Source organism: Xyrauchen texanus, chromosome 17 (genome assembly GCF_025860055.1).
Source record: "Xyrauchen texanus isolate HMW12.3.18 chromosome 17, RBS_HiC_50CHRs, whole genome shotgun sequence".
NCBI lineage: Eukaryota > Metazoa > Chordata > Actinopteri > Cypriniformes > Catostomidae > Xyrauchen > Xyrauchen texanus.
The window spans coordinates 14,207,271-14,234,845 of NC_068292.1; the positions used below are offsets into that span (position 1 = coordinate 14,207,271).

At 37.8% G+C, this 27,575-nt stretch overlaps 1 protein-coding gene across 1 annotated transcript in view; it reads left to right on the forward strand.

Moving 5' to 3' along the window:
- Positions 1-27,575, forward strand: part of LOC127657805 (triple functional domain protein-like) — a 188,531-nt gene that overhangs the window by 89,390 nt on the left and 71,566 nt on the right. The window contains exons 8-14 of the mRNA XM_052146720.1: positions 9,568-9,759; positions 17,277-17,408; positions 17,650-17,880; positions 21,586-21,708; positions 21,943-22,134; positions 23,832-24,001; positions 26,567-26,741. Of these exons, the coding sequence (XP_052002680.1) occupies positions 9,568-9,759; positions 17,277-17,408; positions 17,650-17,880; positions 21,586-21,708; positions 21,943-22,134; positions 23,832-24,001; positions 26,567-26,741 (1,215 nt within the window). The remainder of the gene's footprint in view (positions 1-9,567; positions 9,760-17,276; positions 17,409-17,649; positions 17,881-21,585; positions 21,709-21,942; positions 22,135-23,831; positions 24,002-26,566; positions 26,742-27,575) is intronic.

The window sequence follows — 27,575 nt, forward strand, 5'->3', positions numbered from 1 at the left end:
GCGGCCGTGTGGCGTGTCTACCACTTTTCCTCCCCAAGAAAAAGGGCAGGTGTGGTCTCCGCGAGGGTCTGGGTAAGACCCCTTCCCTATATGCGTGTAAGGGCCCGGCCGTGATTGCTCTATCGCGAGAAACATAGAGAAAAGAGGCCCAGCCAGGCTGGCCCGTTCCCATGTTGGCAAACATCGCCTTGTTCCCCTCCCAGGGTAACTAGAAGGATCCGATGTTACGTATGGGGCATTGGGGAAGAGTGCGTGCAGCCGGGTACAGGCGATGCGTGGCACTGGATGAATCCCTGCCCGCCTCTGTATCGGCAGTTCCGCATACACGGTTCAGCACATGGCAAGATTGGAATGGGTCCCCTAGTGTCAGCTTCTCCGACACAGCGTGGAGAAGGCGACAGAAGAGGAACGTTTGGTTACGTATGTAACCTCCGTTCCCGAGGGAGGAGCGACACGTTGTGTCTTTCCTCCGCCATGTCACTGAACCGAGCCACTGTTGTGGCGGACCATTCCGGCTCCTCAGAAAAATCCTGAATGAACTCCCGTATTTGCGCCGCTTAAATACCCGTATGTCCGGGGGAGGGACATGCAAATACTGGCTGCCAACTCTCATTGGCCTTTTTTCATAGATCAGAGGTGAATATCGGCGCTCAAGAGAGACCCCTAGTGTCGCTTCTCCGACACAACGTGTCGTTCCCTCCCTCGGGGAACGGAGGTTACATACGTAACCAAACGTTCTCTTGCTAGCATTAGCAATGCTCTTCTTCATGTACTTTAAGTACGGATAGGACAGTGGTGTTAGATGCTGTACTGCCATCTATCGATGTGGATAAGCATGATCGTCTCTGCTGCCCCCGCCAGCTTTGGAATATCATTTGCATCTGGAAAATGTTGTAGTTTGAGGTAGTTTCTAAAGTTGTTATTACTAGCCTACTATAATATAATTGCTTTGCCTAAAAACTAAACATCAGAAATGAAGTGAACATGCTTCTGCTGTTTAGGACAGATTATTATTGTCCCTCATATCATTAATCTTTGGAGACGCTCTGCATTTTAAGTTATTTCTAAAGACAGTTATTAACTTTATTAGAGAACTGTTTAGCGTAAAATGAGAAGCATTATCTAGTGATACAGAAGGTCAAGGTAAAGGAAAGATTATAATTGTTTTTGATGATCAAATTTAGGATGTCCATGAATACTGTTTTTGACGATCTTGCTTTGTTTCCAAGCAACCAAAGTCATGGTTTACACAAAATCCATGACAATCGAAACCGAACCAGACAGGAAGTCAGGATCCAGACACGTGCTCCCGACATGAAACAAGACAGAAGAGCGCACAGCAGGGAATACAAACGAAACCATGCGCTCACACTAAGATAGACAACGAAACACAAGACAGACATGGGACAATAATGCCACGGTACTGTCAGACAAAAACCCAAACTGACAGAGTGACAGGACTGTGACAGTGCCAAGCTACTTAGCATTACATGAATGAAGATGAAGATGCCCTACTGTTACTGATGTTTACTCTAGATTTTTGCCTTTTGCCAGTGTTTCTGTATTCTTGCTTCAGACCTTTTTTTGCTTCTTCGGCAGTACAGCTACTGGATCTCCCGTTGTCTCCGCTGCTAAATAAGTATGTTCCATTGTGTTCTATGCGCTCTTCATATCACCAAACAACAAAACTGTGTGCTAAATAAGCATAGCCAAGGGTATCAACATAGGCAGCGGTAGTGAGCTCACTTTTTATAGAAAACTATTATTAGTGCAGTCTTCATCTCATGTGAGTGTACACCATTCGGATCAAACTTAACCAAAACACAATTAATTTGTTAATGTGTAAAACCTTTTAAATTGGCTTCAAACTACTGAATGCACTTTTAAATAAGTAATGGCACACTTCTCCTCAACAAGCTGCACAATTTGAGATACTGTATCATTCATGTCCATCACACAGATGGTCTAGGATGACTTACACACTGAGATTAATAGAGTTAGAGGTTTGTTCAAATCCCTAACTTTAAAGGAATAGTTCACCCAAAATGTGTAATTCCTTCATCATTTTCTCACCCTCATGCCATCCCAGATGTGTATGACTTTCTTTTTTCTGCAGAACACAAATGAAAGATTTTTAGAAGAATACTTCAGCTCTTTAGGTCCTCACAATGCAAGTGAATGGTGACCAGAACTTTAAAGCTCAAAAAAATCACATAAAGGCAGCATTAAAGTAATCCATATGACTCAGTGGTTAAATCCATGTCTTCAGAAGCGATAAGATAGGTAGGTTGAGAAACAAATCATTATTTAAGTCCTTTTTTTACTTTTAAATCTACACTTTCACTTCCACATTCTTCTTCTTTTGTTTTTGTATTCACTTTTTCCATGCATATTGCCACCTACTGGGCAGTGAGGAGAATTTCTAGTAAAAAAAGGACTAGAAGATTGATAATAAGGACTAATAGAAGCATTGTCTGGACCTACAGAGCTGAGATGTTCTTCTTAAAATCTTAATTTGTGTTCTGCAGAAGAAAGAGTGTTATACATATATGGGATGGCATGATGCTGAGTAAATGTTACTAATCAGTTTAATTGGCATAATCTAATGATCTGTTATTCTATATTTTAATAAATTATTAAATATTATTAAAGTATTCTATAATTTAATAATGTTTATGAATGTTAATGAAAGTTGTTAATGCAGCTCATGTGAATATTATTTTCCTGCATCATTTCCTCCTTGCTTAAAGAATTACACGTTTAAAGATACAGCCACATAACACTTGCTAGGATGTTTTTATAGTTTTGTTATGAGACTCTTTGTTAGTGTGTTGGCTTTGGCTGCGTGTGCTAAAATCACATGTCTTGTCTGAGCTGTGAGAATAGCCCACCCCCTCTCACGCTGCTATTACTGAACTCAACCGATGAAATGCTGTGTCAACTGTTTGCTTTGGTTTGGCACGACTGCTGGGTGACCAGGACACTACAGCCACCTCCTCTGAAATTCCTTGCTTCCTCTCCTGATGTGGAGCATGAAAAGATGTCAACACTTTTTAGTTACCTTGGCTCTGGCAAATGAGTTTGTAAATTAAGTAGAGTTGTTGTTGTTGTTGGTATTGTTGAGATTTCAAGTATTCCCACAGTCGTGGACAACCTAGTTTTTCCCCTTGCAATGAAAGTGCATTGTGGCAAACATTCTGACTAACATTTTGTTCATGAAAAAGAGAAAGTCGCATAGGTTTGGAACAAAATAAAGCTGAATAAATGGTGACAGAATTTTCTATTCTATGTGAAATATTTTAGTCTTCCTTACTCCCTCACATAGCTGAAACGCTTTATACTGTTTGACACTTGTCTGATAATATGAACACGGAAGAGCGGACTGCTGACTACCTTTTATGTTTGTAATAATCAATAAAGCGCTTTACTAATGGCACGCCCCCTGGAGGAGTCCGGTTTGATTGCCTGCAGGTTGTGTGGCATGTGCCTCATGCATTGACAGTAATTCAATAGCTGTTTTATGGAGACGTCAATATTCATCACATGGCACGCTGGGGGCCTGGTTGTAACCTTTTGCAATAGACATGCTTAAGCAGCTGTGTCATTGAGTTCCAGGGGTAATGTCACTTGAGTGGAACATTATGCTTGTCAGTTTGGAAATTAACTCAGCTCCCACTCTCTTATGAAAGACAATGCGGTGGATAACATGTAGAAACCCTCTTCTGGCTAAAGGCAATTTAACATGGCTGCATGATCTCTCATCATGGTGGGGTATTGATTAGTAACAGAGATATCCAGAGGAAGAGATAATGTTTTGTGCACTCCTCTTATTATCCAGTGTTTGTAAGACAGAAGCTCTTGCCTCATGAATTCATTATTTTGTCCTTGTTTTATCCCTTACTCTCATTTGCTACATGTTTATTTTTGTTTTGCTGCTGGCTGAAATGTATCACACCAAAATGTAAAAGCTCACTTTAAGCTGGCACCACACTAACAGACAAAGCGAGGGTGAGGGTGTCAAACTGTTTTGTGGAGATCTCGCTCTCTTCAGTTGGTGGTGTGATACACTTGCAGATGGTGGCAAACATACCAACTCACCGCAACTCTCTCTGATTCCTTGTCACGTGGAGCTCATCAAAATAACAAAATGAGCACCGTGTAATACAATTGTAATAGTGATTTAGGGCATTTTCAGACATGTAACTTGCTTGATTTGTTCTGAAATGGGAACACGCACAAACATACACACAAAGAATTAAGCCATTTTTTTTCATAATGTTGCTAACGTCGTCCTACCGCCATCCGCAATAGAGAAGTGATTGTGCTAATATTATCTCAGGAATTATGAAATAACTCACATTTTAAACATGTAACTATGTCCAAGATATCCTCTTTTTGATGATGAATTACAGTGACGAGCTGAACTACAGATTTTATCTTCCCAGATCCATCAGGCCACCATAAGTGAACCCCTCCAGAGTCTGTGACCGATTGTTTTAGTGCGGATCCGAGTGTGATTGCCATGTTCATATATGCCAATGCAAACCAAACCAAGGGAGAAAACGCACGAGGTTCCGAAAAAAAATGCTTTAAAGGAGCCAGGTGTGAAAACACCCTTAAGATGTGATTCATGGAGTAACTCAATAAATCACATCCCCTAAGGGCGTTTTCACAACTGGCTTGCTTAAAGCCTTGTGAGAGTGTGTGATTGTGTATTTGTCCCCTCGAGGCTTGCTGTAGAATGCTCCTGTCCATATGCAGCTTTCAGTCAAGAAATCACGTTCAATAAAAAAAGACTGTCGTGGCTCTGCTTTCTGATATCATTTTAGTGTTGGTAAAAAGGCAGAAAAAATGCTTGGTGACAGATTCACTATGGTTACAAGTAGCATTTGTGATGATATGCCGGCTTTACACACATACAGTAGACTAATTGCATTTAAAAAGCATGTGATTCAGCTCTGTTTGCTCAGTGTCTCTCCAAAAAGTTTTAGTTCATTCCACTAGATAGCAGCAAGTACTAGGGAAAAAAATATATAATTTTCTCTATCATCTTCCATCACAATATACATATCTGAGATGCAGGTGGTGATCTAACGCAGCAGAGCATAGCTCATGCATAGGCATTCAGTCTATTTTGAGATCCCATGCACCTTCCCTATTCTTTTGTGGAATACGTGGGCCTCCGAGTGGACTAGAAGCTTCATGTAGGTGTCATTGGAAAGCTGAGATAACATTTATATAAAATATTTTGAGTGTATATATATTTCATGATCAATAGTTGAAAACATATTTTGCTGATTTATTTATTCATGTTTTTTATGAAAGAGTGCATATTTTGTTCTGGACGTCTGAGATATAGTACTGGATTATTGAAATATGACTATTTAGTTCTTTTTGAAAAACTTCACCATTACCACAAAGTGGCACTCTTTCGTGACATGGAAATATCAGGTCTTATCTTGTTATTTTATGTAATATAAATTCAAAGGTTATAGAGTTCTGTGAAAAGATGCTAAGCTTGCAAATGGTACCACATATGACTATTTATGCATCCAGGGACTTTTACACTAAGCATACACATATTACAGACTTCTGGTTAATACTGTAATTTAATACATTTTAATGTGGCATAACAGAAAAAATGTAAGAGCCCATGAAATCGCTTGACAAACTCTTTTTTCTTCTTCTTCTTCTTCCCTTTTCTCTGTTAACGTATTTACTAATGAAATAGGATGTTGGGACAGGTTTTATAAAACGGATCATCAAATTTCCTTTCCCTTGCAAGGAGCCTTAATTCACGTCAGAGCCATAAACCATGATTTGCTTCTTGCTATTTGTCAGTGTGAAATATATATATATATATATATATATGTTTTTTGTTTTTTTTCCGGTGGAGAAATATTGTACATTTTAAATGTGTATATCTGCTAATATGCTTTGTCAACTTTAAATAGTACATAAGAATAAACATGCCTTTAAATCTAATAGACATGGACTAAATAACACAAAATGACAATTTTGCTTTTTTTGGCTTCTCTAAGCATTATTCTTAATATTCTTCATGTGTGTGTCTGTTAGACTGTTCTTAAAGTGTAGACTGTCCTTGCATGACTCTATTTGAGTAGACTTCAGGGTCCAATACAGTTACTATATCAAGTGCAATCAGTGATTTTGTCATGTGAGGAAGGTTTTTGTTCAGTGGTATGTGACTGCTCAGTTCCTGTAATGTGATCTTTGTAAAGGGAGACAGAGCTCTTCCTCTGTCTGTGCCCCAGTCACTTGACATGTACATGTCTTTTTCTTAATTTCTAGTTCAGATAATGACTTTTGGTTCATGTGAACATCTAAATTAACTGGTTTGATTTGAGTCAAAAGTTTATATAATATGACTGAATCAACCTGACCATACTGGGTAACATAATTTTTAGGGGTTTGATAAAGTCTAAATAAGTCCTTCAGGTAATTAGGTTTTCAGTGAAATCCTGCACTGATTGAACATATAGTTTAATAACTAATTTTGTGTGAAAATATGTTGTAATATAGCAGAGGTTTTGGATCCAAGTGCAGATTAATACACAAAAGGGATAAAAAGAAAAAGCAATGTAAGGTACAGACTAGACGAAACCCAGAACTGAAAATGTAAAGGACAAGAACCAACAAAGATACAGAGAACATAAGGGCAATATATACACAAGATCAAATGAGGTTAACAAGACACACCTGGGAGAAATCGTGATGAACACAGAGTGCTAAGCGAGGATTTCAAAATAAGAGTTTGTAACATAAAGACAGCATACACATTACATATGTACTGCCTGTACATAGCCTGTAGGTAACCCAGTTGAAAAGACTAGCTTACAGATCAGTGGAATCATATGCTGGTCCAGGGTGGTTTGTGGATGCTAGTGCTGATTTGGTGCTGGTCTAGCTGGTTGACCAACACAGCCATAATGCTGAATGTTAAAACTTGGCATATTTTTTTAGTGAAGCTTTTTGACCATTTAAGTCTTTCTGGTTAAGAATATTGGTGGGGACATCAGCATACAAGCATCCAAAACACAACATATTGTGACAACCAGTAACTCTGGTCCTTTCAACTTGGAATAAGTGTCCCCAACCCCCCATTAAAATCATGTAAATTGTGCAAACTGATTTGCCCTCCATGTGAAAGTAAATTTTGCAAATATACCACCTGATTTACATTGGCATGTCACTAGAACCCCATTATGTTTAGCATATGTTTAGCCAGTGGTTCCTTGAAGCTGCTTTTGATTTACATGAAAATTAGCTGCGAGAAGCACTTAATTGTTTCCATGATGCAATCCACAAGGCTTGTGATACATATTGGTGGGATGTGATGGTGGGAGTGCTATACAGAGTGAGAAACCCTAACTTGCATGCAAACATTACTTGTTAGAAATGCATTTAATTTGACATGTGATCTAAACAAATAAATGTGTGCATTTAGGCAGCAGTGGCATTGGAGTGTCTTATCTTTATATGCAGGCTGGATTAGTTAAAAGTGGTCACCTTAAATTATTGGTAGAATCGAAAACAGACTGAATGGGTGCACACATCTGTAGACCAAAGCATTCTGCCTGGCTTTGGGTGTGGATATGTTAATGTATAACTTGTGGATATACTGATATTGATATTTCAGTCACTATTTTAAGAGCACTACGCGATGCACTATGCTTGAAGTCTTAAGTGCCAAGTCAATGGGCATTGCCATAAAGTTTTGGTAGTGTTGTGCAAGCATGTGCTACGTCTTAGGTGCAAGTTGGGTTTGGTTGTGTAAATGAACTGCACGCACCCACATTAGCGCAAACACTCCCACCCACGGGCACTTGCACTGGCATAAACATTACTTAGAATTAGCGCTCTCATGAAAACTGGATATACAAATTTAAAAGAGTTAAAAAAAAAATTTTTTTTTTAAATCTCATAGACTTACAAGGAAGGAGTGACCAGAACCATATCTAGCAACCAGAATATTATATACACTTATAACTCGGGCCAGTAAGAGATCATCTAGCAACACCCAAGTAATTGTATTGCAACATGCCAAACACATTCAACGTTCCTTAGCAACTGCATAGTAGTGCTCTGTTTACCACCCACAACCCCTTAGCATTGTGCTAATGAATTATGCAAAAGGGATTACTACTCACATTGTCTTAAGTATTTCTTAAGAAAACAAAATCACTGAAATTGGAGGAGATGGATATCCCTCGTGCATTCTTTGTATAAGGCGTGCGATACATTCACATGCACTTTAAAAGTTTGATTCCTGTATTTTTGCATGCATACACATTAATCAGACCACAATTGACCTTTCATTGTGCACATGCTCCGAAAGACAGAGTTGAAGTGCGACTGTATTTAACATCCTCCCTGCAAATATTCGAATACACAAATTGTCAGACCGATAAAGACTGTAGCTCGACTTCACAAAAACCCACTGTAGCTCAGTTATAACTGTGTATGTAAATGCATTGAATAAATTAGAATTAGATTTGACACTACAGAGTTTAAGCGTGTGCATAATTTTTGACCGTGTGATTGTGCTCCAGATTTGCACGTGCACATACACGACTACTTCATTATATTGTTGCACTCTGGCTGACACCAAACTCCCATCAGGTTTTCATCCAGCAGCTCTCTGCGTATAGATCTTGTACACATGTGAATGCCTCTTTGCTGTGTAATTACCCCCATGTGAGGAAACAGCATGCAACCAGAGTGCTGCGTTCTGCCAGCGCGCTCATGCGCAAGACTTTAGTTCTCCTCAAAGAACACACTTACTACAGCCAGTCCCATTACTTCAGAGAGAACAAACTTTATTCATGAGGTTTGCGAGTGTGGAAGAGCTGATCTAGTATCAGATTTAACGTTGTCTGGATTGATCATGGTCATATAAGGAACAGATGTACAACTGATAATTCACATTCACGTAATGTTTGTTTTAATAGAGAATATGAAATAGTAGAATACAATAGAACTATTTTAAAACCTTTTTAAAACCTTTTTACCAATACAGCATTTAAATTGGTTGTTTTATACCAGCACCTATACCGCATAATCATGCATTATTTAAATAAATCTCTACACCTTAAAGCTGAAGTGTGTAACTTCTGATCTACTTGCTTCACCAAACAAAATTCCAAAAATAATCATTGTTTTCAGACAGATTTCCCATACTCCTTGTTTGCTATTGGCCGAACCAACAAGTAGTCCCACCCCAAACTTGTAGCATTGGTTGAGCAAACGTTACCATGTCAGTTGCCAGGTCGGTCTGGTCAGGGTGCACAAACAAACTGGGCAATGTTTTGATAGCGGCACAGAACCACTGTGTTTACACTTTTCAGGGAAATCAATCAACCGATGGCGTACTTATAGTTGCATATTAAACTGGGACAGTAGACATAGGAAAAACTATTTAACATTGAAAAAATGACACACTTCATTGTTATGAGCAATTTACTTGCAATTTGATTTGTTAACAGTCCATCTAGGATATTATGTAGTATGTACAGGGCTCAGAGTCTTTGTTTTGATCTCTTGCAGAATGTGTATGTGAACATCACTCGGATCATGTCCGTGGGGAACAGGTTGCTGGAGTCGGGTCATTATGCCACACAGCAGATCCAGCAGATCTCAGGTCAGCTCGAGCAGGAGTGGAAAGCATTCGCAGCTGCTCTGGACGAGAGGAGCACGCTGCTGGAAATGTCTGCTAACTTCCACCAGAAAACTGACCAGGTGAGGCCTATACTTGCCTACATACCTACAGATATTACAAAGCACCAAAAATAAATAAATACAATGAATAAAAGGTCAGTTATATGAATCTGAAAAGTCCACGGTTCAGTTTTGTCATTAATGAAAGGATTTATATATAAATTCTAAGATCAGTGTTGCAAAATGTTTACTATAAGGTTTTTATTGAGTGACTCTTGCTTTGTGAAGAACAAATGTTTCTGAAATAAAAAAGGACATATTTCTTGTTTTCTGAAGTATATGGGATTTCTAAGCAAAGTAAAATATTGCATGGTTCTAAGCATATGGTTCGCCATGCGCACTTACTAGACTGTCTCATTGTAGCGCTGAATGCTGGGGAGGAATCTAGCCTACAGCCTCCTAGGGACTGATCTAGGAAGGATACAGCCTAACTAGGCTGCAGCCTTCTGTTTGAGAAGCACCTATAGACATATAATGTTTATGCAAAGCTAATGCTTTGTCTCCATTATGAAATCAATGATGTTGAAATGAGAAGCTATAAAACTATAAATATGTTTATCTGTGTGTTCGATGTATGAAACACTGCTTGGCTTTAAGTAGAATCATGCAGATAATATTGTGTGCTTAAAGGAATTAATGAAATAATTTCCTTTGATCTTTCTATACTTTCTTAATCTCTGAGTATTTATCTACTGTCAGTGTCATTATTTGGCTGATACTATGTTTATTCTTCTTTTATTTTGCTTTTAGTCTGTTTATTATTTTATTTAGATTTTATTAGGGCACAACAAAATGAGAATTTGTATTTGTACAGATTGTAATGTTTTGTTTTTTTTTTCTTTCTTTTGAAATAATACACTGTTCTAATACACGCAGTGGTTGGCGGCACAAAGCTGTTTTTGCTAAAGTCTAAGGCAGTTATATCAACTGAGACATTTGGATAAACATTGTTTAGAGCTAGAGTGACAGTTTTTATCCATTTAATACATAACACCTATAATAACCCATTGAATCAGGAAATAATAGAGGAAAAAGTGTATAGACTTTGTTACAGGAATTTCTGTACATTCAAAAGTAAAAAGTCCTGATTTCTTCACAGATATATGGTACAACGGGTACCATAAAGGCACACCTTAAGGATCACAAAGTGTATCAAGATTCGAGAAATACATTTATTTTGATTGAATATTGATGGAGCGGATTCACGTGACGCTTGGTCTCGCATAGATAACAGCAAATGTCTGGGATCTATCGCAGCTAACATTGGCAAAGAGTCGCCCACTTAGGCAGGAAAAGCCATCAAACTGGCTTTTAAAGCGACCAATCACCGGGTTGGACGTGTGGTGTTTAGGGGCGGGGTTATCGGAGACGTCTCATACCATAATAAAAGTCCGGCATGAGAAATTAAATAATTTATATAATTGTGTGTGAGACTCCTTGAGCTATTGCAAAGAAAATGTATGGCAAAATAGAGGACAATGTGTAGCGAGTGCAAGTACAGCACAGAAAACCTTATCAAAGAATATGTCACAGACATAACTAGTAAACAAAGCAGAATATGCAGCTCTACTCATGGATATCCGCATTACTTTCTGATACATGCCTGAAACCAAAAGCTGAATAACTTTAAAAGAGTTAATGTCACTAATCTGGCAAATGTGGGCAAATTATGTGATTATTTAGTCCTCAAAAGTGCTTATTGTATTAACACTGAACCTTGTGAACTTGACACATGCTACCATCTGGACCAGCACAAACTAGGCTCTCGGAAATCCTGTAGAAGCCAGCCAATCAGATTTTTTTTTGACTGGACTGAGAAAGTGTTTAGAATTTTGTGTGCTATAAGTGTCAGATGGTTAGTACACAGACTGTGGGCACTTATTTTACCACTTATTTTATTTTTGATCCGAAACCAAGTACTTTTAGGCCAGTATCGCCTATATCGATACCTCTAATAAATTACATTTTTACAAATATTTTTTGTTTATCTTTTAAAAATGTGTTGTTATAAGCAACATATAAAACCACACAATTAACCATAGAAATATTATATGGCTGCTATTACTAAAACCAAGTTACAATATGGATACTACAGTAATACTGTAGCAAAACCATGGTTAACAGTATCAAAACCTTGGTTACTGCCAAAAAAATAATCATGGTTAATACAAAATGACTACAGTAAATCCATGGATGGTTTTCTTAAGGGTATCATTTATTAACAAGGATTAAAGATCATTATCACTGTTTTAACACCTGAATTTATAAAAATGGTCACACAAGCCCATTATAATACATGTCACATCTAGGTTTGTCATTACTTTGTGTGAAATATCTCCAGATGCTGTTTTTCTGTCATTACCTCATAAAGCACTGCTCTATCTCTGAACGAGTGCTGTGACTGAAAGGGTGAGTGATGTCTGTCTGCTGGTGTATTTTAGCATTTCTGCACATAAAGATGAGGGGAAGGAAAAATAGTTCCTGTGCCATGCAAATCCTTTTTTTCCACTTCGAAGCTTATGAGATGCATTAATATTCATGTTATCTAAATGATAAGATCACTTGTTAAAAAAAACTTCAGAATCAATATTTTTATGTGAGGATCGATATTCTTGATACCACATCCGTATCAGAAGTATCAATACTTTAGTAGTAGTAACTGCGCTGGGAGTGCAGGATGTAGAAATATTTTTAATCATCATCGCTGTGGGGACATTTAAATGCAATTACGTTCTCATACGTCGGATGCCTCGCAGGATCAAGATGGCACAGGTCCAGTTGATAGTGACAGTGAGCTTCGTGACATAGGTTGGGATATCTCAAACATTTATTCAGCACTAACAAAAATCTCAACCGACATGGAGGGCCTTGCAGCAGAAATATGTCGAGCGATCACATCTGTGGAGACGAAACTTTCCACCCTGATCACAAGAATGGATGATGTTGATAAATGGGTCGAGTATATTAAGTCGGCCGAATGAGAGCTACAGGGTAAACCGCCTGCTTCCAAGGCTGATATGGAATGGGTGTGGGAAAAACTAGAAGATATGGAAGTATGAAGAGTAGATGTAATAATGTTTGTTTCATTGGAATCCCGAGAGAAAGGAAGGTCAAGATATGGTGAAGTTTTTGACACATTGGGCCACCTACTTGAGATAGAGCGCATGCACAGAGCTCTTGGTCAGCTTCTATCCATTTGGGGCTGTTATGCACAGGGTTGAAGTGTATTATTTTTTCTGTTCTGTGGGTTGTTGGGGATTTTGTGGTTACATCAATGTTGCATAGTTGTCCGTATAATTTAACCTTGGGTACACAATTGTTTTTGCATTTCAATATGTCACACTTTAATATAGGTAACATTTTTCTCTCCACGTGGAATATTAATGGGCTGGCACATATTATAAAAAGAAGGAAGGTGGTATCTTTTCTTAAGATTAAAAAATGTGATATAGTGTTCCTTCAAGAATAACACCTTTTTCCACAAGAAGCTGAAAAACTTGGCTGGGCATGGGGTGGGCATGTCTTTTGTAGTGCTGGTTCGAGTAAGAGCAGGGGAGTCATCACACTGATAAGTAAGCATTTACAATTTAAATGTCTCTAACAGATCAAATATATTTTAGGAAGAGTCATTAATGTTTTGGCTGAAATACAGGGGCAAAATCTTTTTTGGTTAATATTTATGCACCCAACACTAATGATCAGAACTTTTTTATAGATCTTGAGGGAAAGTTACAATGATGAAGGGATCCTTCATGATATGGTTTTGAGTGGAAACTTCAATCTTTTAATGGATCCAGTCCTTGATCATAGTGATGCAATGGTGTGTAGAACATTTAGAGCAGCATTGACACTACAGAGGATGTGTAAAAATCTTAGTCTTACAATCATTTGGAGACTCCTGAATCCATCTGGGAGAGACTACACCTTTTTTTCATCAGTTCATAAGATTTACTCCAGACACACATTCATATAAGTCACTTATTCCATCTGCCACTGACTGATCAATGGGGAACATTTTAGTTTCAGATCATGCTTTGGTGTGTTTAGAGATGTTGCCGCATATATAGAGAATAGAAAATCATATAGATTGTGCTTTAATACATCCTTTCTACAGGACCCAGCATTTCAACAAATGTTAAAGACAAGTCAGTGTTCATGTAGAAACCAATTGGTCCTCAGTGTCCTCTGTGGGTGTGGCATGGGAGGCCCTTAAGGCAGTTCTTAGGGGGTGTATCATATAATAAGCCTTATTCATTAAAAGATCAAAGCACAGGAATTCTTAGAATTAGAAAATAGTATTAAAAGTGCTGAAACAGAGCTGAAGTGCTGAATGTCATCCAATGGTCTTAGAGAGTTGAATCAGATAAAGTAGAGGTACAATACTATTCTGTAACAGAAGATAGAGTTTTGGTTATTCAGGGCGAGATAGGTATACTTTGAGTCTGTGGACAAAGCAGGGAAACTCTGGCCAGATACATAAAACAGAGAGAGTTTTTTCCACCATTCCTTCAGTGAAGTCTTCTGGAGACAATATATTTTCTTTTGCCACAGATATTAATAAAACCTTTAAAGAATTATATTTAGATCTTTATAGCTCTACGTCTGTGTCTACCGCTATGTATATTAGCAAATTTGTAGAGCCGTTAGAACTCTCTAAATTGACGAATGATCAAAAATACTTTCTTGACTCCGATATTAATTTTGAGTCTTGCCAACAGGTAAGGTACTGGGGCCAGATGGTTTTGCTGAATAATGTTTTAGATCTTATGTCACAGAACTGACTGAGAAAGGTGAACTACTGCCAACAATGACGCAAGCCCTGATCATTCTAATTCTTAAAAAAGATAAAGACCCAAATAAGTTTTAAAAGTTATCATCCAATTTCCCTGATCCAGTTAGATGTAAAAAATTATTCTAAAATTCTGGCTAATCGATTAAGTAATTACATTTATAATATATATAGATTAAGTGAGGTTTATTCGTGGTCATAGTTCTTGTGATAATATTAGACATTTTATAAATATTATGTGGTCAGTATGATTGCTGCCATCTCACTTGACGAAGAGAAGGCATTTGATAGGATGTAATGGGAAATCTTTTTAAGATTTTGGAAATGTACAGGTTTGGGAACACTTATATTGGGTGGATTAAGTTACTTTATAAACAACCGGTAGTGGCAGTGCAAACTAATGGATTCATTTCAGATTTTTTCTGTTGGTAGGGGAGCCCGTCAAGGCTGCCCTCTCTCCACTTTATTGTTCTGTCTTGCCCTGGAATCATTAGCAGCTGAAATAAGAAAAGAGGATGATTTTCCTGGCATTGTAGCAGGAGGTGTGGTGCATAAACTTCTACTTTATGCAGATGATATATTATTATTATTTGTCCCCAACCCTAGTAGATCTATACCTAGCCTCCATAAAATTATTAATTCTTTCTCCAAATTTTCAGGATACAGGGTTAATTGGTTTAAATTGGAAGCTCTTGCTCTGACAGCATCTTGCCCCGCCAACCTGGCACCTTTCAATGGCCCAAGCAAGGCATTAGGTATTTTAGCATTTTATTTCAAGCAAATTTGAGAAATTTTGTTCGTTTTGACCCATTAATGAAAAGGTTCTCGTGTGATGTGGATAGGTGAGCTTCACTACATTTGTCTATGGCAGGGAAGGCCAATGTTATAAAAATGTATCCCCAAGTTTAATTATCTACTACAGTCTCTCCCTCTGAACGTTCCTCTTTCTTATTTTAAACAATTTGAAGTCTTTTATTTTGAAATGGTAAATTACCTTGGTTACTTTTCAGTAAGTAACAGACTAATTGACAAAGAAGATTTAGGCCTCCCCAAAATTTAGTTTTATTACTATGCTTTTAGTCTCAGACACCTGGCCCATTGGTCTCTTCCACCTGAGAAAGAACCTCCCTGGTACTACATTGAACAAGCAGTCCTTGCCCCAATCTCACCATTGCAAAATGTTTCTATCAAATTGCCTGGAGAAGTAAAAATGCATCACACACTTACATTCAGGATGGACAAAGGTTTCCCGTATGTTCAATTTTGATACTCCGCTAAATGTTTCCTCAAGCATATGATATGGCTGAACCCCAAATTGTGTATTAACAAGTCCCCCTTTTTCTGGAAAGAATGGATGGAGAGGGGTGTTGCTACATTTGGTGACCTTTATGAAAATGCAGACTTGAGATCATTTGAAAATACAGCACAGCAATTTGGTATTTCTAGGTCTCAAATTTTAGGTATTTATAGATGCGCCATCTACTTTGTACTATATTTGGGGGTAGTACACAGCCTCCCTAAAACTGCAGACAGCATCTGTATGGTGCTCACAGTCTTTGGTATGTATTATTCCTTGTTGATTCAGATTCTTAGTTACAGGGTCTGAACCGCTCTTAAGAGATTTGAACTTGGTATTTGAGGATGGGGAGTAGGAAAGAATGAAAAAAAAAAAAGTTAACTATGTCTAAAGATGCAAAGGTATGCATTATTCTGTTAAAGCATAATTTCTACCAGATTCCCTCTAGATTGTTTAGGCTTGGTTTAAAAGACACAACTACCTGCTGGTGATGTTAGTTGGAGGATGGAGACATAGCTCATGCTTTGTGGTTTTGAGCGAAGGTTCAAGAATTCTGGATAAGAGTCCTGAATTTTATCTGTGAGGTTTTAGATACTTAAATTTCATTCTGTCCCTGACTATGTATATTGGGGTGATGGGGTGGTTATTAAAGTAGGTGACAAATATACAAGAAGTTGGGTCTAAACTAGTGTAATGATTAGCAGACAGATAATTCTTAGAAAATGAAAGTCAATTGGCGCTCCCTCATTTTAATAATGGTTTGCCGAATTGGTAAGGGTAGCAGCATTTGAAAAGTTGTTTGTTGATTTTTATATTTTTAATTTTCTCTAATATTTATTGTTTGTTTGTTTGTTTACATGTGTGCATTGTGTAATTTAGGCTTTGACCACAGGGATATTTGATTAGGGACAGGGTGGTGTTGGGGAGGGGGAAATAATGGGGTTAAATTTGATTCTGAATATATCTATATTTCATTACATCTTAAGTATTCTATAAACAAATTAATCTCCATTGTGCTTGGATCAGCCCATCCATCCATCCATCCGTCCATCCGCTAAATAAAGTTGCAATATAAAAAAATATTATATGTTTTATAAATATGCCTCAAAATCAACCTTTAGACAATGTACACAATGATCTCGTGGAAGAGGAATTGTTTGCAGTTCATAGTGACAAACAAGTGTTTAAGGAAAGTCCTGTGGTAGTTTTTGTTGCTATTTAGTGTTTTGGGAGAAAATCTCATTAAAGGAGCTTTTTACTCCAGGGAACCTTTAGCCCCGTTCTACCCTAACTCACAAACAAAGAAGAATATACAGTTTTGGTTGTGGATATAGTAGTTTACTGGCTACTATATGCCTTTCAGTTTCTGAGAACCCCTGAGGTAGTTTTTGAGTGTTGCTGTATATTGTTTAGTGGATGTGTCACGCTGATTGCATTTTGTCTCTTTTCCAGTATATGAGCAACATGGACTCATGGTGTAAGGCCTGTGGTGAGGGAGAACTTCCTTCTGAGCTACAGGACCTAGAAGACACCATCCACCACCACCAGAGTGTCTATGAACACATCAGTGCCGCCTATTCTGAGGTACAGATCTCCTGTGTCCATTAGTCAAAAATAATGCTGTAAGGATACTTCACCACAAAGAGTGTTACTCAAAATGTCAGTCAACACATGAGACTTGTTTTTGCTTGTGTTTGTCAATAGTAAACTCTGCTCTCTTAGAAACGGAGCAAGAACTAAGCAAAGAATAATCAGTAAGACTGTGATTTTCCTCTGTGAATAAGATCTTCAGGTCTTAAAATATGTTTTGCCTTGACATCCTCAGGTAAGTCAGGATGGCAAAGCCCTTTTAGATAAGCTACAGCGTCCTTTGACCCCAGGCAGTGCGGATTCGCTGACATCCTCGGCTAACTACTCCAAGGCAGTGCACCATGTCCTGGATATCATTCATGAGGTGCTGCACCACCAGAGGCAGCTGGAGAACATCTGGCAGCACCGCAAACTCCGCCTCCATCAACGCCTACAGCTCTGTGTCTTCCAACAGGACGTCCAGCAGGTCATACACTTAGTCATAAAAATACTCAATATGTCTGCTACTTTTTATGTATAAACTCTGTATAAAGAGAGTATCAGTTAATCTTGGTGTTTTTGGTATAGTGATATACCAATGTTTGTTTTTAAAGTTTATGAGTTGTCAGAGCATAGAAGTAGAGGTCTGCGTAGGACTGATTTTGTTTTTCAACCTAAAGCAGTTTATTACACGGCTCTCTGGTATACTAGTTTTTGATTGGTCAGTGGCGCCATCTTGCGGTCTGATATTTCTCTGTAACAACTGCACCTCCGTATCAGACCGGTCATCCGGGTATTTGTGAGCCATCTTTTCTGCTTTTTGGATCAATGTACGATATCTACAAGTAAGCTAATTAAATGGTTGCACTTTTTTTTACAGTACATGTACTTTTAGTATACTTGCAGTGTACTTACCCAAGAAAGTACTGATTAATATTAGGTAATTACATGTATATAATATGAGTTAATGTTAGGGTTGGGGTTCGGTTTAGGGTTAGTACCTAGTAATTATTGTAGTTGTTGTCATTATATAGTGAGCAAACGTAGAACAGTACTGTAAAAGAAAGTGCTAACAATAAAATAATTAAATCATGACAAAGAGATTTAGGCCTCCCCAAAATTTTGTTTTATTACTATGCTTTTAGTCTCAGACCCCTGGCCCATTGGTCTCTTCCACATGAGATAGCCCCTTTCACTCCATGAAATCAGAATTGATCCTATTTACTTTTTTATTAATCCATGTTCTTGGTCCTAGAGCATTATTCCAAATTAAAAATTGTTTGTCAAAGTGTAATAATTTGCTCTGCCTCTCAAGCAGTTTTTAGCTTTCGCCACTTCACTTCATGCCTTCCCTTGTTAAAATCACTATAACACATGGCAGTACGGTGTTTTCAGTATAGACAATCATATCAAAAACATAAAACTGGTTAATCAGCTTCTATGAAGTTTACATGTGAATATATATGACACTAAAAGCACCGAAATCCCAAGTCCTGAAAATAAATGCGGTGCATGTGGTTGAGGTTTTTTATTTATTTATTTATTTCAGAATGCCTTGAGGCATCATGGTGTTGAATATAATGTGAATTCTTATCTGTTTAAAATAGGATTTCACCGTTCACTTGAGAACAGAATATAAATTAAAAAGTCAGATTTTAGGCAACACTGCATTAAATTGTTATATTCTTCCCCTTCAGGGACTTTTTTAAATGAGAAATGTTCTCCATGTTATCCTTTTTAACATCAGCAGCCAATTGCCTTGCTCTCTCTCTCGCTCTCTCTCTCTCTCTCTCTCTCTCTCTCTCTCGCTCTCTCTTTCACACTCGGCCTGTCCCACACTGTTCTTTTTTTTTTTTTATCTCAGTGTTCCTTTAGCAGAGGCGTTCAGTATCGGTTGTCATGGTAACCATTTTTGGCAGGCTCATTATGTTAAGGGTTTGCCCCATAAAATGATGCAGGCATAGGGGACCTTGAAACCTTCTAGACATCAGAAGACAGCCACGAGAGCAGGGCATCTTCACAACAAATGATTTCCTTTTAATCACACACAAACACACACGCACACTTGTGCTGACATATGTCACCACACACACAGCTCTGAATTTTTCTGTGTGGCACATCCATCCAGATCAAAGGTGTTATAATGAAATATGAATGAGGACAGGACTCGATGTGTTTTTTCGCAGTGTGCCATGGAATCTTTAGAAGCCGGAATGATGCATTCCATACATTGGGATTTAAGAGACATCTCAGAAACAACAAACATTTAATATTCACTTAAAGGGATAGTTCACCCAAAATGAAAATTAAGTAATTATTTACTTAGACATCATTTAATCCCCATTCATTGTCATAGTATGGAAGAGATGTAGTGAAAGTGAAAGGTAACATCTCCTTTTGTGTTCCATGGAAGTTTAAGAAAGTTAAAGAGGTTTGGAGCAACATAAGGGTGATGCAAATTATGACAGTCTTTTCATTTTTGGGGGAAATATAACTTGATATGCTTGCAATATCTTGAAATACGCTATACTTATTGGTAAAATCCTGTATGCACATTCTGATGGCCATGCAAAATTATGCCACAGCTACTACTCGCAACAGTCAAAATCTTTATTAAACATAATTAGGAGTTTCTCGACACGGCTTCAGAGCAGACATGGGAGTGTTGCTCTATTAATCTGCAGGATGACCTCACTGCGCGTGTGGTGCTGATGTTTATAGAGGCGTTGAGCTGTCGCAGTGGCTCTCAGGTGCCCCCTGGTGGTGTTACACTGAAGTTGTACTAACTAAATTGCATTTATGCTTTTTGTACTGTAGATGCTGTTGTAGATCCAAATTTAATCAAATGTACAACCAGAGTTGCAATTGTAGTGCTCCACCAGTTGATCTAGAGGAGCAACCCTTACAAAATTTGAACCATATGTATTGTTTATTTTTTTATTAAATTTGATACACAATTAATTGATTTAGAGCGTCTACCAAATGTTACATGTTAAGTTAAAACCATTAAAACAATAACATAAAAGTGTGTGTATATATATATATATATATATATATATATATATCAGCTTTTAGTATTTTTGGCCCTTAATATTTTTGGACAATTTATCTGAAGATATTAATGAAAATGTTGATAAAAAGTGGAAAAAAAAGTAAATGTTTAAATCATTTTATTTATTTATTTTCATTAAAAAAAAATACTAATTTGCAAAATGACTGAAAGATTCTGTTTGATGGGTCCCCAAGGTCATGGGACATCTGGAAATATCAAAGAAATGTTAAACTTTAAAATAAAATGAATACAAATGCTAAGGAGTCATGGAAATTTATAGTGAACACATTTTTCTAGTTATGCCCTACTTTAAAATATTTAAATAACTAGAAATTGCTCTTTGCTAGTGCAAAATCTTTATATAATGAAAGTTAATATACTGTATATATAGTTTCTGGGTAATTTATTTTAAAACTATGATGGCCTGAACATGGCCTTGAAAAGAAATTAATATTATCTTTGGTTTATTTATAATAAACGTTTAATAAATATTTTATATATATATATATATATATATATATATATATATATATATATATATATATATAAATGTATTAATAAAGGTTAATAAGTGTATATATAATAATAGATTATAAATGTTTCTAGTATAACTCAGTTAGGCTAAAATGTATCTTTGTGAGAACCATCCTTACGCTCTCAGATTATAAATCACTTGTAAAGTCATAGAAATTCGAAATAGGTCAAAAGGTGTGTGAACCCTGAAAGGAGATGTCATATGAATTTATTATAGCTTACACGGAGTAACGATACATGTTTAATTTTATTAATGGAGTGGTGGTGGCGGCATAGTGGGCTAAAGCACTAAACTGTTAAGCAGAAGGTTGCTGGTTCAGTCCCCACAGCCACCGCCATTGTGTCCTTGAGCAAGGCACTTAACTCCAGGTTGCTCCGGGGGGATTGTCCCTGTAATAAGTGCACTGTAAGTCGCTTTGGATAAAAGCATCTGCCAAATGCATAAATGTAAATGTTTAATTTCCTAACAGTTGTATATTCACCTCTGCATTTACACACAACCCTTAGCTTACATGTCTCATCTGTTGTTGTTTTTAGGATCCTAGGTAATGTTTCTTTGGTCTTTTCTCTTGGTGTTATATGTTTTGTGAATGTCTTCTCGTGCAGGTTCTAGATTGGATTGAGAATCATGGTGAGGCATTCCTCAGTAAGCACACAGGGGTGGGGAAGTCTCTGCACAGGGCTCGAGCACTGCAGAAACGGCATGAGGACTTTGAAGAAGTGGCTCAGGTAATGAGGAAGAGTCACTTGGCTACTTGGCATCACTTTGGCTCTGCACATCTGTCTATTTACTGTCCACGAGCCACAGTCAAAGCTAGCCAGTCAAGCTGACTTTTTTTCTTCTATTTTTACATATTTAAGGTGAACTGTTCCCTTAACTTACTCCTTACTCCACTTGACTGCACTCCTCTATTTGTTAACTAACACAGGCATATGACTGCACTATTTTTGCATTTCTCTCAGAACACCTACACTAACGCTGACAAACTCCTGGAGGCGGCAGAGCAGCTAGCACAGACGGGCGAGTGTGACCCTGAAGAGATCTACCAGGCTGCCCACCAGCTGGAGGACCGCATCCAGGATTTCGTTAGACGAGTTGAGCAACGCAAAGTCCTGCTCGACATGTCAGTGGCCTTCCACTCTCACAGCAAAGAGGTAAGACTGTGGTTAGCACATGTGCTCCCAAAATGTTGACCTGGGGTGCTATTGCAAACGATGCAGGTTTGATTCTGGCCTGCATTTTGCCTTAAAAAAACCCTTTCTCTCTGACCAATAATTTTCTGTCCCCTTTCTACTGCCTCTGTCAATAACAAGTGTCAAAAGGCCTTAAATGAATAAGTTGTCATTTGTCTAGCTGCATTTTCACAAGACACTGTGCTCCTTACTGGACATATTAGCCACTAACATTTTGGGGCCCTCAGATATTTACCATTTCATGTGCTTTAAAATTCAGAACTCACTCCTCCTGGTCCATCTACATATCTTAAACAGTAAATTATAATGAGTAGACACTGTGTACAGGATTCATGCCATGCTTAATGCGAGCAAACAATGCTCTCTTTAATGTCACCATATGGCAATGTTAGCAATGTTAGCCAGATCTGCTATCAGAGTCAGGCTGGGTTATACAGACATCTCTGTTTTTAAGAATGTGTTTTATAAGTGCTAAGTTTTGATAAAGGGTTTAAAGGCTTGAGTTTTTGAAGAACGAGACAAGTAGAGCAAGGTGGAGGTGGAAAAAGACGATGGGGAGGTGTGGAATGGGGCCGTGGCAGAAAAGCCTGTCTTTGACATGCCCAAATAGGCAGATGGCTAATCCTGTGAGCTCACACAAGTAATGACAGCACCAGGAGTTTGATGGCAGTTGAAGTCCATCTGCCTGTTTGCCATGTTATGTTTGTGCATTTTTATACAGTGGTCCCAAATAGAAGACTTATACATGTAAATGTCAAAATGTCAGTGCATCAGATAAAAAAAACACATGATCAATCCAAGTTGCATTTATTTTAAAGAAAGATAGCACAAGCACTCTTTTTCAAGAAGAACATTTAAGAAAAAAGAAGGTTGGTCTGTTTTAAAGTGCACTCAGTAATGTTTTGCTTCTGTCGTCTTGGACTTACAGTGACACCTAGTGGTGTGGATGCAGCATCATTCAAAATCAGCAGTTTTCAGTTACAGATGCCATTGCAGAATTTCACTATTCACAGTCAGTCATGATTAATTTAATACAAGAGCGAAATTTTCCAATAACAAGACGGTTACTAGATTAAACCAGTAGTATTTAGCTGGTCATGTGATTCTGAAATGGCAGCCTCCATGTGGGCACCCCTGCCCCATACTGATATCTCATGTGAGTGATAATTATTTTATACCTGTTTCAAAATTACAATTAATTTATTTTGGTGTAAAACTTTTTTAACGGGGAAAAGATTACTGAGTGCACCTTAAAATTATAAAACAATATATATATACTGTTCAAAATTAAGAACAAAGTACATGCCAATTTTTGGTTGTCAATCATTAGTGGACAATTTTTTTTAGGTAATGTGATGAACTACACTTGTGGTTCCTCTGCTTGGAGACCTGTGTGATCTTGAGAAAAAAAGTTTTTTGGGGGGGGGCCACTATATGTATATTTAGCACAATTTTTTAAAATAATTTGTCAACATGCACCCTGTGCAGTCAGTGGACTTCTAGATTGTAATCAAATTCATTGAAAATCTAGAAAAGAAAAATTATTCTAAAAAATGAAAATCTAATGCAAAATGAACATTTTAAGAAGTTCACTGATTGGTTCAAACTTTGTCAAGTCTGTAATCTGATTGGCTGGTGATGATGTCATTCTTCTGCAGCTGTGGACGTGGTTGGAGGAGCTTCAGAAGGAGCTTTTGGATGATGTTTATGCTGAGTCAGTGGAGGCAGTGCAGGAGCTCATCAAACGCTTCGGTCAGCAGCAGCAAACCACCTTGCAGGTCACCGTCAACGTCATAAAAGAAGGAGAGGATCTTATCCAGCAGCTAAGGTACTGGTCAGTCATTCAGAGTGCTTAATTTCAGTGGAAAGCCATGATGCTCACTTGTGTTCATGAGAATGCTCACACACACACACACACACGTTGGTGCGGCTATCCTTATGGGGACTCTCCATAGACATAATGATTTTTATACTGTACAAACTACAGATTCAATCCCCTAACCCTCACAAAAAACTTCTTGCATTTTTACATCTTCAAATTAAACATTGTTTAATATATTTTTTAAGCTATTTGAATTATGGGGACACTAGAAATGTCTTCATAAACCACATTTATAGCATAGTACCCTTGTAATTACCAGTTTGTAACCTACAAAACTGTCCTTGTAAAACACACACACAAAAACAATTACATATGCAAATCAAGTTTAATGATGGGCACATTGAATTGAGGTCTGTTGTACACTCTCACTGCACAGATGCCATACTGCCACCTTTTGCACCTGTTTGTGAGAATATTGAGCCCTGATGTGAAGCTATTTTACTTGTGGGGTCAAAAAGAGAGAAAGAGAGAGCAACCAGAGACTATTTGACAGAGACGGGCCACTTCTATTAAAATGAATGGGGGAAACTGGAATGCTCAACAGAGGTAGAAAGGAAGTCCTGCCTTACAGGTAAAAGAGCCAATCACATTTTAGATACAGAAATCACCTGTCAATCAACTAGAGCACGAGCATGCACATATGCTATGCTAAGCAATCATTTAATGTGTGCAGATTTATTTATTTATTTTACAGGAATTTGGGCTGGAAAATCCTTCTTTAAAAGGAAAATGAAAAGGAATAGGTTTTAGTTTAGCTGTGAACCATAATGTGCTACATGCAATTGCTAGTTAGAAGCATGTGATATGGAGGATGCGTTATCAACAATTCGGTCTATTGTCCTTGAAGATAAATACTATTAATTTATAATTTGCACATCTGCAGAGACTATTTAGCCTGAGAAGGACCATCTGTATTTAAATGAATCAGAGAAATTGGAACGCTTATTATGGCGGCTATAGAAGGGGAAATCCCACCTTAGATATAAAAGAGCCAATCACATTTTAGACAAATTTAGACAACTAAAACAGAAATACTTGCTAAGAGATTTTAGAGCAACTTAAAGGGATAGTTCACACACAAACTACAATTCTCTCATTATTCACTCACTCTCATGATATCCCAGGTGTGTATGACTTTCTTTCTTCACCAAAACACATTTTAAGAAAAATATCTTAGCTCAGTAGGTCCTTTAAAAAGCAGGTGAGCTGTGGTCCGATTTTTTTTAAGCTCCAAAAATCACAGACAGTCAATATAAATGTCATCCATACGACTCCAGTGGTTAAATTAATGTCTTCTCAAGTGGCACGATCACTTCTTGTTTGAAAAGATCAATATTTAAGTACTTTTAAGTCTAAATAATGCTTTCGGTCAGGAGCGGTAAGCGCGTATGATGTAATCGCATTGACGCGTAAGAACTGACACACGTGCGACACACCTAGAAGAGCAGCGCTGTTTACAAGTGAGGAGGAGGAATGCTGTACAGAAGCTTTGTTGGTTTTGGTTTTTTACTCACAATGGTGCTTTTGTGTGCTCATCCTGGATTTCTCAACCGAGAGGATAACACGAGATTATGTCCGTATCATGGCAACGGTAATACGTCACACGAGAGATCGCGTAATCTCTACCTTTTCGTGAAGCTTACCGGAAGTGTTGATTTAGTGTTAAAAAGTACTTAAATATTGATATTTTATGCACCAAATCGATCGTGTAGAATCACATCGATGATGTTTATGCTGACTATCTGATTTTTGGAGCTTCAAAAATTAGATCACCAGATATTTTTCTAATCAATGAGCATTTTGGTGGCCCATTTGAACGTTCCTTTAAGTTAAGTCTATGGGATGTTTCTGATTTTTGTCTGTTCAGTTAGAAAATGGAAAGCACATTATTTTGGAACAGTCTGAAGGTCTGTGCTGAGTTTGGTGGATGTAGTTTGAAAGCTCTGTGAGGAGTTATTGATAGAAATGTTGGTCTCAGAATAGGGATTTTCCAAAAAAAGCTAATGAAACATTGTAGAATAACAGTATTTTGACTTTTGACACCTCTAATATTAACTTCTCACCCATCATAAAACATAACTGAAACTTATTTTTTGCTGTTAAGTGTACTGTGGTAAACAGTGAAACACCAATATTTCTGTAAAACATTTGGACAAAAATTCTATAACTGCTCACATTCTCACTCTCTCTACCACTTCCTATATTCAATTTCTGTGTCTACAGGGGCTACACAGTCTGTTGTAATGGTAAACTCCAGATCAATACACACACAGATGTGTGCAATACGTCTATTTAAATGTACCAATTCTACTCTCTTCAGGTCCCAAAACAATTTTAGAGCACAAATTGATACCATCCATTTTTATGCACACATACACGCTACTACAGTCACTCACAAAACACTTAACTCATCCCCTAACCTGCAGAGACTAAGTTAACTCTGCTAAAATGATGTCTCTCATACTCACTCACTCACTCACTCACACTTTTGTCTATTCTTTCTAATGGCAGAGACTCGGCAATCTCCAGCAATAAGACTCCTCATAACAGCTCTATGGCTCACATCGAGAGTGTGCTGCAGCAGCTGGACGAGGCTCAGGCTCAGATGGAGGAACTGTTTAAGGAACGCAAGATCAAACTAGAGCTCTTCCTCCAGCTCAGGATCTTTGAACGAGATGCCATTGATGTGAGTACACATCTATCTGTCGGTCCGTCCATCTGTCTGTCATTTTTTTCTTTCTATCCATCCATCCTTTCCAAACTACCTAAACCTATTCAGACTTTATCAGTCCTAAATAACCTTCAAACTTAAAGGTGTTGCCAGCATTCAGAGTTTGTCTTCACATTTATATTTTTCATTTATTTTGAAGTTTAGCACTAGAGCCAAGTGTTCAAATCCCTAAACCCAAAGTATGAAAAATAATTGTGCCTTAGCAAACACCACAATATATTACAAATAAAGGTGGAGTTCTATAGGAATGCTGGAAGAATTGTGAAATGAAATTCCCAGCACATACGCAACTTTACGTTTGTGTTCAACAAGTTTTAATGAACATGCTCGTCTCAAACTTGGCTCAAGGCTTTGAGACTGAGCTTGCAGCTTTCACTAAGATTTCAAATAGCCAATAGTTTCTCCAGGGTTACACTGACTTTAAAGTGAATAGGTTGTTCATCACAGTGTTGTCTCTTCTATCTTTCTTAGATGTCCTTGATCTGTTCAAAAGAACCAGGGGCTAAAAGATGACAACAATTGATTTAATCTGAGAGGTGTGTGTCATGAGTCACAGAAGGTTGTGACTCTGGATGTGTGAACATGAGTCATACTTTTGTCAAAAGGGTGTTTTAGAAACTAACAGCCTTGCCAAATCAAGTTCATCAAGTACAAAAGCCCTTAAAGGCCCCATGAAATCAAAATTGGAGATTTGTGGCTTTTAGTCCATGGGTCTGTTCCAAATCCTAGTGAGCTGTCTCCAGAGGCAGCATTTTAAGACATCATTGGCACGCTCCTGACGCGAAGGCT